This window comes from Bos mutus, chromosome 12 (genome assembly GCF_027580195.1).
Source record: "Bos mutus isolate GX-2022 chromosome 12, NWIPB_WYAK_1.1, whole genome shotgun sequence".
NCBI classification, from domain to species: domain Eukaryota; kingdom Metazoa; phylum Chordata; class Mammalia; order Artiodactyla; family Bovidae; genus Bos; species Bos mutus.
In genome coordinates, this window is record NC_091628.1 from 47,488,547 (window position 1) to 47,505,045 (window position 16,499).

General features: G+C 37.9%; 1 protein-coding gene across 2 annotated transcripts in view; it reads left to right on the forward strand.

Moving 5' to 3' along the window:
• The window catches only part of PIBF1 (progesterone immunomodulatory binding factor 1), a 230,298-nt gene that overhangs the window by 36,499 nt on the left and 177,300 nt on the right, over positions 1-16,499 (forward strand). For both annotated transcript variants that reach the window (XM_005894381.3, XM_070380581.1), the window contains exon 6: positions 12,504-12,637. In XM_005894381.3, the coding sequence (XP_005894443.3) occupies positions 12,504-12,637 (134 nt within the window). The remainder of the gene's footprint in view (positions 1-12,503; positions 12,638-16,499) is intronic.

Consider the following 16,499-nt stretch of genomic DNA (forward strand, 5'->3'; position numbering starts at 1 on the left):
GGGAGGCCTGGCATGCTGCGATTCATGGGGTTGCAAAGAGTCGGATGTGACTGAGCGACTGATCTGATCTGATCTGAGGGGATCTAAGATCCCATAAGCTACATAGGGTGGCCAGTAAATTAATTAATTAATTAAATTCAATGAAAAGTTTACAAAACGATCATGTATATACTTGGCCACATAGTGAAAGAGTTAAATGTTAGGGACAGATTTAATAGTTCCTATTTTTATTTTAATTTAGTAGTGGTCATTTATAGGGGACTGGCAATAAATTTGGAAATTAAACATTTTTTTTAGGTCAAAAGTAATAAACAAGAAAAACACTTTTTAGATCATAGAATAAGTAAAAATATGAAAACAAGAACATTTTACATCAAAATCTTTTAGACTTATTTAAAGCTGTGCCAGAGGAAAATCTGTAGCCTTAAATTACTTTTATAATTAATGAGAAGGATGAAAAATAAAAGCATATAGTAGTCAATTTTAGAAAGAAAAAAGAACAGTAAAAATAAGGAGTTTGGAATTATTGGACATTAATTAATATTGCCTGTAGCTCTGTCGTGACAGTCTTAAAAACTGAAAGAAATGTCCCAACAAAATATAGATTACCACAATAAGTAGAAGTGGAGAACTTGAAGAGAAGAATTACCACAGAGGTATTATACAGTGAATTCTTCAATCACCAGTCGTGTCTGATGCTTTGTGACCCCATGGGTTGCAGCATGCCAGGCTTCCCCTTCCTTCACCATCTCCCTGAGTTTGGTCAAACTCATGTCCATTGAGTCACTGATGCCATCCAACCATCTCATCCTGTGTTGCCCACTTTTCCTCCTGCCCTCAGTCTTTCCCAGCGTCAGGGACTTTTCTGATGAGTCGGCTCTTTGCATCAGGTGGCCAGAGTTGGAGCTTCAGCTTCAGCATCTGTCCTTCCAGTGAATATTCAGGGTTGATTTCCTTTAGGATTAACTGGTTTGATCTCCTTGCAGTCCAAGGGAAACAGTAAGTAAAGGTGTATTATTGATGAAGTTACCAGATTCGCCAGACTTCCCAGGTGGCAGTAAAGAACCCGCCTGCCAGTGCAGGAGATGTAAAAGATGCAGGTTCAATCCCTGGATCAGGAAGAACCCCTGGAGAAAGGCTTGGTAACCTGCTCCAGTATTCTTGCCTGAGAATCCTATGGACAGAGAAGCCTGGCAGGCTACAGCCTATAGGATCATGAAGAGAAGGACACGACTGAAGTGACTTAGGGCGCGCACTCCAGGTTCACAAATATATTGCCCTGATAGGTTCAGTTGATTTCTATAAGGATAGCTGATTCCAGTTGATTAAACAGTTGTCATTTAGTCGCTAAGTTGTGTCTGACTGTTTGCAACTCCATGGACTACAGCCTGCCAGGTTCCTCTGTCCATAGGATTTCCCAGGCAAGAGTACTGGAGTGGGTTGCCATTTCCTTCTCCAGGGGATCTTCCCTACCCAGGGATCGAACCCACATCTCCTGCACTGGCAGACGGATTCTTTACCATTCTGTCAGCCCGGAGGCCCGTAATTAAACTATACCAAACTAGTACTGAAAAAGATGGAAAGCTCTGAGAAAGATGATACAAAACAAATCCATCAGCCATTTTCACTTACTACTAAAGTTGCAGAAATTCTAAATGAATTTCAAAATGAAATGAAGTTCAAAAATGAATTCTAGCATTTTATCAAAAGAAAAGTGCTTTATGTCTAATATAGTATATTTTAGGACAGAAAGGATAAACTGTTGCATCAGCAAGTTAAAGAAGAATAACCATTTAATTGTATCATTAAATGAGAAAAGATGATAAAATTCAGTGAACATTCCTAATAAGGACTCTAAGTATTTACTTTAAAAAAAGTTAGCAAAATACTTTATCCTAAATGGCAAAACTATAGAACTTTTTCTGTAAAAATAAGTAACTAGACACAGACTTGGGTTGCTTATTATTATCTAACATGGTCTTGGAGGGCCCTGGCAGATGCACTAAGAAGGAAAAACTATTCATGTTAACTTTTGAAAGGAGATTAAAATTTTTTTCTATTAGATACCACCTAAATTTAATGCAGAATTGTATAAGTGATCAATAGCATTTCTTTAGATTTAGAGAAATAACTGGTAGATATGGACTTGGGGGAAAATAATTAACTCATGATGCAGATAGTAGGCTTATATGAAGAGGACTATTAAATTGTATTGTTGAACCTGGAAGCACCATGTCTTAGGAGAAAAACTTATAAAAGTAGCTTTTTTTCCCCCCATATTAATACATTAATTAAATTCAGTTATTCTGTATCCCAAGAATTTTCTGATTTTCTGTATTTGATTTTTTTGGTGGAAGACAGATAATTCTGTCCAAGGATTGGGCTTGGATAAATGATTTTAGCTTATATGAAAAAATAAGTGTTCTGGAATTGCCAAGAAAAATGTGGTGGAAAAAATGTGAAAGGAAGGGGACGTTAAGATGCTGCTCCTACCAAGATCCCACTTTATACTTCAAAACTAAATGTAATATTGACATAGAAACAGATATCAGTAGAACAAAATATAGAAATACATCTAATTATTTACTATAACATTTGCCAACAAATGTCTGTCTAGTCAAAACTATGGTTTTTCCAATAGTCATGTATGGATGTAAGAGTTGTACTGTAAAGAAAGCTGAGTGTCGAAGAATTGATGCTTTTGAACTGTGATGTTGGAGAAGACTCTTGAGAGTCCCTTGGACTGCAAGGATATCCAACCAGTCCATCCTAAAGGAGATCAGTCCTGATTATTCATTGGAAGGACTGATGCTGAAGCCGAAACTCCAATACTTTGGCCACCTGATGCGAAGAACTGACTCACTGGAAAAGACCGTGATGCTGGTAAAGATTGAAGGCAGAAGGAAAAGGGGACGACAGAGGAGAAGATGGTTGGATGGCATCACCGACTCAATGAACATGAGTTTGAGTAAGCTCTGGGAGTTGGTAATGGACAGGGAAGCCTAGCGTGCTGCAGTCCATGGGGTTGCAAAGAGTCAGACACGACTGAGTGACTGAACTGAACTGATTTACCACAATAGCCATAGTTCAATTCAGTTGAGAAAGAATGTTTTTTTTAGTATAAGGGTCCTAGCACAAGTGGATGGTACTCATCTGTTAAAAAAAATGTTGATCGTCAAGTTTTATACTATATACACATATTAATTCTAGTTGGATTAAAATTTTTAGAAGGAAACCTAGGCCATTACTTCAACAATCATGCCAATTCTTAGCTCAGGGTCCACGTGCCTCTAGGTGGAATGGAAAGAACATTATTTTCACTTCTCACCGAAATTTAGAGCTTTAGTTATAAATGCCACAGTAGGTTTGTCACTGCCTAGAGTTCTGTCAGCATTAGAATTCAGGTATTTTCCTATCATGGTGTAGTTACCACAAATATCTTTAGAGATTAGGCTCATCACTATTCCAAACCTAGTGTAGTTGTTAGACTCCTCACTAGATCTTATCTTAATGCAGCAATGAAAAAAGGTCATATGTCAGGCTTCCCCAGTGATCCAGTGGTTAAGAATCTGCCTTGCAGTACAAGGGACTCCGGTTTGATTAAGATCCTAAGTGCCACAGCCTGGGAGGTATAACGCCTGACCCCACGCTCTAGAGGTTGTGAGCTGCAACAACTGAAGCCCTGATGCTCTGCAACAAGAGAAGCCCATACACCAGAGTGAACCTTACCTCCCGCTCACTGCAACTAGGGAAAGCCTAAGTGCAGCAACAAAGACCCAGCACGGCCAAAAAATACATCTTTTTTTCAAAAAAGACAATAAAAAGACTCAATTTTTTAAAAGAACATGTATAACTTTAAAAAATATTTCAGTAGTTTTACTGCAGTATGCAATTAATACTTGAATGACATGGGGTGCTGACCTTCCACATAGTTGAAAATCTGCACAGACCTTCTAGTCAGCCCTCCCTGTGTTTGCACACAGAATTAACACAGAATTAAGCAATTCTTTGTTTGTGGATTCAACCAACCACAGATTGTGTAATACTGTAGTATTTATTATTGAAAAATATCGTCATGTAAGTGGACCTGCACAGTTCAAACCTGTTAGTTATTCAAGGGTCAGCTATAATTTGTTTCCTTTGTAATTCTGCATTATTTTCATTTTTGATTTTAGAAACTTTAGTCTCCGAAGGGGTTCACAAGTCTCACCAGGTTGCCAGTGGGGTCCAGGACACAGAAAAGTCTTGAAAATTCCTAATTTATATGATTATTAGCAGTACTTCTCAAACTCTAATGTAAAGACAAGTCACCTGGGGATCCTGTTAAAATGAAAACTGGCAGAGTAGTTCTGGGTCGGGGCCTGAGAGTGTTCACTGAGGATGCTTCCCAGCCTGTGCCCCTTCATGGACTGAACTATGAGTAGCTAAGTTTTGGACTGAGTTGTCCAACATAATGGTCACGGCCACTTGGGGCTATTTAATTAAAATTCATGTTCTCAGTTTTACTAGCTACAGGTGGTTAGTGACTAGCCTGTTGAATGGTACAGACGTAGAACATTGTCATCATTGCAGAAAGTTCTATTGGACAGTGTTGTTCTAGAGGTTGGAGTAGTCTTAGCCAAGACAGAGAAACAAAAAGCCTTAAAAGAAAAAAGCAAAAAGGAAGCCACAGGCAAAGTTTAATATTTAAAGGACACATTTGGTACAAAAATTGCAATGTAGATGAGCCAAAGTTAGTATCAGCACTGTTTAAAGCTCTTAGAGATTAACATGAAAAAGACAACCCAATAGAAACATGGAGAAAGACTATAAATAGACATTTCACAAAAAGTGCAGGTCCAAATGCCCAGGTGCTCAAACTAACTAGCGTTTTGGGAAATATTATACAATTAAAATAACAATGAGAACTCAGGTTGGCAAAAATGGAAAAGGTCTAATATCTATGCAGGTATAAGAGAAAAGATACAAACATTGGGGGTGGAAAAGTGAACTGCTGTAGTCCCTTGGAAAGACATCTGGCAACATCAGTTAAAATGAAAAAGAAACATTCTTCAGCACAACAATCCCAGTGGTGCTGGAACCTTGTCCCATGGAGTAAAATACTAACAGGTAAGACTATGTGCACAGGGAGGTTTCCTGCAGCAGGTGCTGGAAGGGGAAAGGAGGGACAGGAATAAATTCTAGTCAATAAAACAACAAGAAAATGGCTACATAAACAATGTACAGTGTACACTGGAATTTTCTGCAGTCATTGACAAGAAAGAATTGGAGAATATCAGTTATTTTAGGATTTACCCAAGGTACCTATCTTCCCATTTGTGTTGTTTTCATGAGTATATGAATATGGAGAAGAAGAGGGAAAGGTGCGTGTTATTTAATGTGAGTCACCTGAGGATGCAGATGGTATGTCAAAGAGAAGAGAGGGAAGAAAGAGATCAAAAATATGAAATTTCCTTCTCTTTACTAATATGTATGATAGTTCCACAATGTATATCAGTTGCTCAGTCATGTCTGAGCAAGTAAGGATGTATGATGCAACAACAGGTTAATTATTAATGGCAAAAGAAAGTCACCTGTGCTTTACTAGTAAATTGTCATAATTATTTTAAATACTTCCACAGTTTAAATGTGCACACAAAATTTATATAAATAATTCTTAGTGACTCCATGGACTGTAGCCTGCCAGGCTCCTCTGTTTATGGAATTTTCCAGGCAAAAATACTAGAGTGGTTTGCCATTTCCTACTACAGGGTATCTTCCCGACCCAGGTATCTTGGGTTTCCTGCATTGGCAGGCAGATTCTTTACCAGTGAACCCCCTTGGAAGCCCAAATTTTTCCCTTTAGAAAAGCTTAAACTTTTGTTTGAGCTTATATTTATTAAAAAGATATTGAAAATTATCGTGTCATATATTGAAATTTTCCTGTTCTTTTTAGCTTACTTTTAATGGAGAAGACAATGGCACCCCACTCCAGTACTCTTGCCTGGAAAATCCCATGGGCGGACCTGGTAGGCTGCAGTCCATGGGATTGCTTAAGAGTCGGACACGACTGAGCGACTTCACTTTGAGTTTTCACTTTCATGCACTGGAGAAGGAAATGGCAACCCACTCCAGTACTCTTGCCTGGAGAATCCCAGGGACAGAGGAGCCTGGTGGGCTGCCGTCTCTGGGGTTGCACAGAGTCGAACACGACTGAAGCGACTTAGCAGTAGCAGTAATATTTAGTTTTGTCTTTTTTTTTTTCCCTAAGACTTTAAAGAAGAAGTCTAAATTTTTTTGAAAAAGATTGTATTTCTTGAGGAGCTTAACAACAAGTAGTAGTCTCTGGTAGCAAACAGATGGTTGTTTCTTAAAGGAACAGTTTTAACAGTCAAAGATTAATTAGGTTTCTTGTTCTTTTCAATATTTACTTGCTGGGAGTAGGTTATAGGCAATGTGAAACTTGTAAGAGTTCTGAGGAATGAATTCTCATGTTCTCAGAATAGCTATATTTCATTTCTACTTCTCTTGGCTGCTCTATCTCTCCCCAGGCAAGAGATCACTTCATTTATTAAAGATTTATTTTGACTTATAGGTTACCATTCTTTTCTCAGTATCTGTGGTGTGAAAGACAAAAGATTTAAATGATGCTTAGAAATTGTATCTAAAGTAATTGCCTTTGGGTTTATGCAGCTGCTAATTGTTTAAAATATGCCTATTTAATTGAATCTTTGAATACATTTTTATTTTTGTGGAAAACATTTATTCAATGTTATCTTGTCATGATTTTTATAATATGTTTTAAGGAATAATTATAGTAATTATTTTAAAGGAAGGGAGTCTAAAATTAACTATGAATTATGCATGTGCCATATTTTAACCTGTAAAATTTGCAGTTAAAGTTGTTTTTTTTTTAACAGCCTGGATTTGGGCAGTAGATAATATTAACTTCCAGTCAATGGTTTTATAGGTTCCACGGATAGAATCTGTAAAAATCAGGAACTTGAAGTTAAGAAAGGAATGAACTATTTATGAATTCAAGAACCTGAATTCTAGCCCTATCTCTGCTCAATCTGGAATCCAGGACAAAAACACTTAACCCCTCCAGGCCTTAGTGTTCTTATCTTGGAAATAAGAAGATAGTACCAGATTATCTCGTGCTTCTTTCATCTCTGAAATTCTGTAATTATGTCCTGCTCCGCTGCTGTTGTTTGGAAATAAAGAGTCTGGGTGGAGGAGAGACCTCATTTTAAATATAAAAGGTTTAATAGTTGATAACTTTGCCAAAACACTGTATAACATAATTTTTTTTTGTTTTTATATTGAACAGCAGAGAAACACATAGAGTGAAAAACAATGTTTCTTCCATCGGCTCTGCCCTCTTCTCTTCTGCTGTGACGATCACATGCATGTCTCCCTTTCCCTTCCTAAGACCAGCATCCCTGCAGAACTTCTCCCCAGTTAACGTTTTCTTGGTTGAAGTCTCTTGCTTTACTTTTTTAAAGCTTTTTAAAATTTTTCTTTAACAAAGCAATTAATAAAGAAATTGTGACTAACTTTTTACACAGATAATACATATTTAACCACCATCAAGACTAAGAAATGGAAACTGCTTTCATGCAGCTTTTCTCAGAATCTTTGAGAAAATATGGGTTCATATACACTGCATTGTTATCATTGTTTCAACTGAGGTTTTTGGGTTTTTTTTGCAGATGATAATAATCTTTTGTTTCAGTTGGAAAACCCATTTATTAATCCTTAATTGTTAAAGTCACTTTTTCTGCATTTTGAGCTTGTTGTCTTAAATGCTAGTGCTGCATGCTGCTGCTGCTGCTGCTGCTAAGTCGCCTCAGTCGTGTCCGACTGTGCGACCCCATAGACGGCAGCCCACCAGGCTGCCCTGGGATTCTCCAGGCAAGAACACTGGAGTGGGTTGCCATTTCCTTCTCCAATGCATGAAAGTGAAAAGTGAAAGGGAAGTCGCTCAGTCGCGTCCGACTCTTAGCGACCCCATGGCCTGCAGCCCACCAGGCCCCTCCGTCCGTGGGATTTTCCAGGCAAGAGTACTGGAGTGGGGTGCCATTGCCTTCTCCAGCTAGTGCTGCCTAGTCCCTTTATATATCAACGTTAGTTGACTCTGCAAGCATTTCCAGTGTAACTACTATGTGAGGTTCCTGGGTGTAACCAGAGATCCGACAGGACTTCAAGGAGCTTCAGAGTGGGTGTGTAGAAAACCGAGGGTTATAGACAAGAAACATACAGCTACAATAACAGACTGACTTTTTTCAGGCTAGTGGTAGCCTTGTATTATTTCCTATTATGAATAATTTAGGAGATGGTAAAAATGACATTAAGCCCAGCAATCAAAATCAGTTCCATTCTAGATATGGAGGAAACCTGCAAACAGTGAAATCTTCTCAGTGACTTGGTTTGTCCTTGATATCCCTGTGTTTTTTTTTTTTTTTTTCTTTATTGAAAGAGGACACTGAGACTTGCTATTAACCAAACCTGTTTACTTTTTATTTAGACATTTTCTGTTAGAAAGAGTTGGTGATTGGAAATTTTGTTTTCTTTTTTACGTTTGAAAAAATTAAGTTTTTTACTTCTTTGAATTCAGTCAATTTAATATCCTGTTTTGCTCCTTCTTTTCCAATTTTTGTTGTTATTGTTGTTGTTGTTGAGTTACTCAGTCATGTCCAACTCTTTGCGACCCCATGGCCTGCAGCACACCAGGCTTCCCTGTCCTTCACCATCTCCCGGAACTTGCTTAAACTCATGTCCATTGTGTTGGTGATGCCATCCAACCATCTTGTCCTCTGTCATCCCCTTCTCTTCCTGCCTTCTAGCTTTCCCAGCATTAGGGTCTTTTCCAGTGAGTCAGCTCTTCGCATCAGGTGGCCAAAGCGTTGAAGCTTCAGCATTGGGTCTTCCAATGAATATTCAGGACAGATTTCCTTTAGGATTGACTGATTTAATCTCCTTGCAGTCCAAGGGACTCTCAGAGGGACTCTCAAAAGTCTTCTCCAACACCGCAAATTCAAAAGCATCAATTCTTCTGTGCTCAGCCTTCTTTATGGTCCAACTCTCACATCTGCACGTGACTACTGGAAAAATCATAGCTTTGACTATCTTTAGCCTTAGCCTTAAAGTTTTCTTTCTCTTGTCAATGTTCTTTCTCTTGTTGGTGTTCTTTCTCTTGTCTGTGTTCTCTGCTTCCTCCCTTTTTATTGAAACTGCCTGACAGAATCTCAACTCCTGATTTTTCTACCTGAGCGCTACTGAAGAAAAGCACAGAGGCAGTAACACAGCTATAAGTTTATTGTTACCGACTTCGAATGGGCCCACACAACTGCTGTAATTCAATTTTTTTTCTAGTTTTCTCCTTTCTCACAGCAGTTATTTTAGGCATTCAGCACTTCCTATCTCTAGCTCTCAGCTTTCCTTCTCTCTCTTTCTCAGTAAATGAGTTGGTGTTTCATTCCACAGAGAAAATGGAAATCTTCAGATGAAAATTGCCACAGTTTGTTGCCACAAACCTATTTACATCTGTACTGTTTCTGTTTTGTTCCTACTGTTTGTGGTGGCAAGAGGCTTGCTTTCAAAGAGTAGAAAATCATATGCCTCCAGAAACCAAGAGATAATATAAAATCTGTGAAGCAGTAGGGTAAGAAGTGGTTCTGTGGCTTGCTGGGAATTGATAGGAGCTACCTGAAGACATCCAAATGCAAGTTTTTAATACTCTTGTCAGCTGGAGCAAAGCCTGCCTTGATGAGCATGCCTGCTGGACTGAAGACTAGTCTTCACAGAGAAAATGGAGCCTTCTCAGGGGCTTTACCCCCAACCCTCACCATGCCTCTTTTCTCCGTATCAGTACCTCTTTTTCTATTCTTTTGTATCCATATTTAGACATTCTCAAGCTTATCCCATTTTTGGAACCTTTCATTTATGCCTATTTTCTTGTCTAACTACTCTAATTTCTCTACTTTTAAACTGAAGAGAGAATTGCCTACTGCTCTGGTGTTTGACAGATTTCAGTTGAAGTCTTTACCATACTGTTCGTGAGCTCTGAGGTTCTTATCCTCTCCAAGTCTACTTTCTTCAACCATAAAAATGAGATGAGGATAATATTAATAATATGCCCAGTCATAGAGTTAAGTATTAAATGAAAGAATGTAGGTATACTATTAATAGTACCAAAAAGGTCATAGTGAGTCCTTTGCTTACATACATTTGCTTCAGCCCCTGGCAGTCTGTCTTCTGTTCCCATCCCTGAAGCCCTGATGTGTTGTTTGTGGATTTTGTCCCCAGTAGTCACTGGTACCCCTGACAGCCTTGCCTCCTCAAAGCAGTTCTTTGGTTGTCCCTGCCACACACCCCAGGCTCACACTCTGCTTCTGTGAATACTCCCTCGGGTTTCTCCGACTCTGCCCTTTCCTCACTCTTTAAATGTTTATCTTACTCAGCATTCTGTCTCGGTCTTTGTGCCGTTGAGTGATCAGTTTGGCTAGAATCTCTCTGGTAGCCAAAGCAAAGAAAGAGCATTGCGATGATATTAATGTATAGTTCATGATCGTTTACTATGTGTTAGGCATTTTTATAAGCGCTTTACATGTGTCACTTGATATAATCTGCACAGCAGCTCCATGGGTCAATGAGGTAGATAAGAGCAATGAAGTACCGAGAGGTAAACCTGCTCCAAGTGCTGCTGCAGGTAATTCAGTTCTAGGCAGGTGAATTCTGGAGATCTCTGTCCTAACCATAACACTGTACATTCTCCCCCAAACAGATGATTAGTAATGTTTAGAAAGGTAAAAACAGGAAACTACAGCATTTTCTGGGAAGAAGATCTGAAATGGTATGTTGGTGATTCTTTGGGGGAGATGAGAGAGTCTCCTCAGCTATGATCTGCTAATAAATACCTCTTAGTAACATTTTATTCTCATGGACAATGTCAGTGCAGAATAGTATGACCAACACAGAGCACACCCAGTATCGTTTTCCATGATTACATTTTTCATATAGCCATCTGATAGAAATTTGGAGCTAACATTTCACAGTCAGGCCTAATAGTTTAAAAGGGACATAAACACTGTCTTAGTCATCTTTGTATCTACAGTATCTAGCCCAAGACCAGTCACTTAGAAATAGTTGAGTCAGTCTGTGACCTGCATGTGACCACACTGAGCTCGTCAGCTCCTTAAAAAAGAATGACTTGGGACAGGATGTATTTCACGTGACAGGTTCTGGGGGTAGAGCTGATGATCGCTTGCAAGATCTGCTGAGTTCAAAGGATCAGAAGAAGTAGGAACTCCATCCCTGTGTCCTGCTTCTCCTCCCAATTCCGTATTCATGTTTTTCTTCATTAATTTATTGTATTTATTTCATTCTTACTGTATACCAAGTCCTGTATAAAGTAATGGAGATCCAGTGGCGAACAAGATAAAGTCCCTGCCCTTAAGATGTTTACACTCTGGTGTGAAAAAACTAATTTGATAATACACTAAGATCAGTACTCTGAAGGGAGTATTGATAGTATTCAGCTCTTCAGGCAGTGAGAACAGGTTAGAGGAAGCAGTGTGTTCCAGAGAACCTCAGATCTTTATTAGGGTTGGAGGTGAAGTGTGAATGTGAGAAATGGTGAGAAACAAGGCTCGTAGGAAGCAGGGCCAAGTGTGCATTTAAGGCTTGTACTTCTGCTCCTCTTCCACATCTCTGCAATCTCTTTCTACTAGTTTAATGAGTACGAGGAAGCTCAATGTAGAAATGTGTTCCAGGCGCCACAAAACTCCTTTTTTGCTGAATACCACAACTGAAACTGCACGGTTAATCTTTTCAGTAACTGTTTTTCATTGTGAATGTTTGATATTCATGTGGTTCTTTGCCTGTCATTGTGAACTCTTCAAGAACAGGGGCAGTGTTTCATTCATTTCTATGTCTTTAGCATCTAATAGTACCCAATAAATGTTGAAAATATCATTAGCATTCGTAGTCATTTTCTGTGTTTGGAAGGAATGATGCTAAAGCTGAAACTCCAGTACTTTGGCCACCTCATGCGAAGAGTTGACTCATTGGAAAAGACTCTGATGCTGGGAGGGCTTAGGGGCAGGAGGAGAAGGGGACGACAGAGGATGAGATGGCTGGATGGCATCACTGACTCGATGGACATGAGTCTGAGTGAACTCCGGGAGTTGGTGATGGACAGGGAGCCTGGCGTGCTGTGATTCATGGGGTCACAAAGAGTCAGACACGACTGAGCGACTGAACTGAACTGAACTGAACTATTCACCAAAGCATAGTTGTCCTATTTTCTATGAAAAACAGAGTTCAAGTTTTAAACAAATGAACTTATAGACTACTCAGTGAGTTTAAGATTACCTGTCTTTGAGTAAGGAAAAATTACTAAATAGAAACATTGAGGATTTTTTAAAATTACAAAGATACTCACAGTTCAACGAAAGCATTCAATACAGAATTTGGTCAAGTATGTTTAGTTTGAATGGTTTGTTACTGTTTTTGATCTATAGACTTATGAGGAAGATCGCAGGAACTACTCTGAGCTTCAGATTAGATGTCAACGTTTGGCCTTAGAATTAGCAGACACAAAACAGTTAATTCAGCAAGGTGACTACCGTCAAGAGAACTATGATAAAGTTAAGAGGTAAGTAGTTAAGATGTCCACGTTACTTGTTCTCTTTTTTAGCATGCATCAGAGGCACTTGAATTCTTACCGTCAACATCATTAATGCTACTTTATATCTCTTTTTTTTTTTCTGTTTCCATAGGTTTTTCTTTTCTAAAATGTCATATAGTTGGAACCATACCATACGGAACCTTTTCAGATTGGCTTCTTTGACTTAGTTATATACATCTAAGTTTCCTGCATATCTCTTCATGGCTTGATAGATCATTTGAATAATGAATAATATTCTATTGAATAGTACTCACTGAATAATAATATTCCATTGAATGATGAATAATATTCCACTATCAAGATGTACCACAGTTTACTTATCCATTCACCGGCTGAAGGACATCTTAGTTGCTTCCAAGTTTTGGCAGTTAGGAATAAGTCTGCTATAAAAATTCATGTGCCAATTTTTATATGGACATACATTTTCAACTCCTCTGGGTAAATACCAAAGAGTGTGAACATACTCGTATGGTAAGAGTATGTTTAATTTTGTAAGAAACCAGCCAAGTGTCTGTCCCAAAGTCTCTGTACCATTTTGCATTTTCACCAGCAATGAATGAGTTTCTGTTGCTCCACACCCTTGCCAGTATTCGTTATCAGTGTTCTGAATTTTACATTCTAATAGATGTGTAGTCATATCTCATTGCTTTAATTTGCATTTCTCTGATGACAGGTGATATGGAACATCTTTTCATGTACTTAGTCACCATCTGTATATCTACTTTGGTGAGGTGTCTGTTAAAGTTTTTGGCTTATATTTTAATTGGGATGTTTGTTTTCTTACTGTGAGTTTTAAGAGTTCTTTGTATATTTTGGATAATAGTCCTTTATCAGATACATCTTTGGCAAATATTTTCTCCCAGTCTTGCCATGTCTTCTTATTCTCTTGACATATACCTTATTCTCTGTTGTATAAAAGTGTGTAGTTTTGGCAGCTTGGTGAGTTTAGATTGTATTTTTATATCAGTTATTTTTATTTTATTTAGAAGTTGCTTTTGCCTTTTTAAATGTGATATGAACCCAGGGAAATCCTATGTGTATAAATATTTTTGAACTCTTACTTGACTATTTTTATTTTATGGAATGAATTTAAGTACTTTGCAGTTTTATCTAAAGTTTTTTCAGCTATTTCTTTTCAACAAAAGGCACATACACTTTCAAAAAAATGATACTTTCTGAGGATATGTTTCCCATTGTGTTGCTGCTAAATAGCTATAGCATATAATTTTCCTTTTGCTGGAATAGATTAATGAACCACTACTTAGCTATATGCCCTTAGGAAATCTCTAATTATTCTAAGCTGAAGTTTTGTCATTTGTGAGGTGGTGCTAATACAATAACTACACTGTATAAATTTAGAAGATTGAATAATTTTTATGACAGCATATATGTGTGCATATATACACATATATATAAAGAGATTATTAAACTGTTCACTGCTGTGTCTACTTGTACCTAAAATAATTCTTAAACCATTGTAGTCACTCAGTGAGTGTTTGTTAAATGAATGAATGCTTTATAAACTGTAAAACACCGTAAGTAAATTTGCAAGGATTTGGGAATATAACGGTGATACTCCTACTCCCGGCATGACTGACATGCAGTGTGTGTTACTGTGTATGTATTGTTGTATCAAAATGTAGTGATTATTAGAGTTTGAAATCCATGACAGATATACGATTGGGTTCTCAAATAGAGCTAGATTTCAAAAGAATCATTTCAAAAAGAAGTAGATTGTGATGATAAGATGGTACTTTGAGTTGGTGTTTTGAGGATCTCGCAGGGCTTCCATTGTAGCTCAGATGTGAAGAATCCATCTGCAGTGTGGGAGACCTGGGTTCGATCCGTGGGTTGGGAAGATCTCCTGGAGAAGGGAAAGGCTACCCACTCTGGTATTCAGGCCTGGAGAATTCCATGGACTGTACTGTATGTGGGGCCACAAAGAGTCGGACAAGACTGAGCAACTTTCACTTCCTGCCACTATAAATCTATAGCAACAATAGGTAAAATATGAAAGGAGAAAACTAAAAGGCATAGTCATCAAAATAATCCAGAGTGGCCATGAAAGGATGGGTAAATGAACCAAGATGAGCCATGACTTGATAATTCTTTGCGGTGAGTGATGAAAGCAGGGAGTAGGGTGGGGAGGCGTCTCATTTTATCATCTTTATATATATATATATGTTTTCTATAATGAGAATCTAAGAAATAAAACTATAATAAACATCATCATGTGCTGGAAATGAAACAGGAAAACAACCAGGCAAGGGTGGATCAAGCTGAGAATCCTTTGGTTCACTCAGTAGAAAGAATGGATTTTTAAAAATTGGTCTGATCACAAAAATATAAACTGGGAGGAAAAATCACTTTAATGTCCTTGGTAAATTCTCACAAATTTACAAAAGAGAACAGGTATATTGAGATTAGCTGCATCATTATTAGAAAGAATTCAAATGCTTTTTTTTTTTTTTTTTTTATAGTGTATTTTTTAATTTTATTTTTATTATTTTTTAAATTTTATTTTATTTTTAAACTTTACAATATTGTATTAGTTTTGCCAAATATCGAAATGAATCCGCCACAGGTATACCTGTGTTCCCCATCCTGAACCCTCCTCCCTCCTCCCTCCCCATACCCTCCCTCTGGGTCGTCCCAGTGCACCAGCCCCAAGCATCCAGTATCGTGCATTGAATCTGGACTGGCGACTCGTTTCATACATGATATTATACATGTTTCAATGCCATTCTCCCAAATCTCCCCACCCTCTCCCTCTCCCACAGAGTCCATAAGACTGATCTGTACATCAGTGTCTCTTTGACAGTAGCATGGAAAACAGATTATAAAAAAAAGAAAATAGATTATAATTTATGTCTATAATGTAATTCTGTGTAATAATTAAATTAGATCTGAATGTATATATTTGCTCGCTTAATTGCTTCAGTCATGTCCAACTCTTTGCTACCTCATGAACTGTGGCCCACCAGGCTCCTCTGTCCATGAGATTCTCCAGGCAAGAATACTGGAGTGGGTTGCCATTTCATTCTCCAGGAGATCTTCCCTACCCAGGGATCAAACCCACATCTCTTTATATCTCTTGCACTGGCAGGCGGGTTCTTTACCTCTAGTGCCACCTGGGAAGCCCCTAATGTATACATGGATAAGTCAAACACATTTAATTTTAAGAAGCAAAATGCATATGCCCATCTTTCTTTTTTACACTAAAAAATCATAGCAAAAGTCATTACCTTGTGAGAATAAAAACATTTGTGTGTAAAGACATAAAACACTTAACATGAACCAGAGTGTTAATACTGATAGTCATCTTTAGTTAGTGGGTTTATGGGTGATTGTTACTTTTTAACTTGTGCTTTGCTCAAGTATAAATACACTATTTTGTTAAGCAGAAAAAATCTTAGAAGTCATCTTTCTAAATGAGTTATTGAAAATCTAATGAAAAAAAAACAATTTTTAATAGCTCTCCCATGGAAACACCAGGAGAGTAGCTGAAATAAAGGGCAAAGGAACTGATTCTGACTATAGAAGACAAATTAAGAAATAGTAAATCTGTTTCTCTGCTCATTTTTTAAGATACCTGTTTGTAGGTTTGGTCCAGTTCTTAGTTTTGCTGTGTTGGGGAAAGAGCTCCTCTGAGAATGGAAATTAGAATTTCTGGGTAATCATGAATAATTTGTGAATGAAGCAGTCACAAGAATGCCTGCCTGTGTATCAGCAACACAATCTGAGTAATGAGTGAAGGGCTTTTGAGCCTAAGAACTGAAAGCCTAGAGCCATGTTTAAATTCTTTAAAAGTTTTGACTTCCAGATGAGA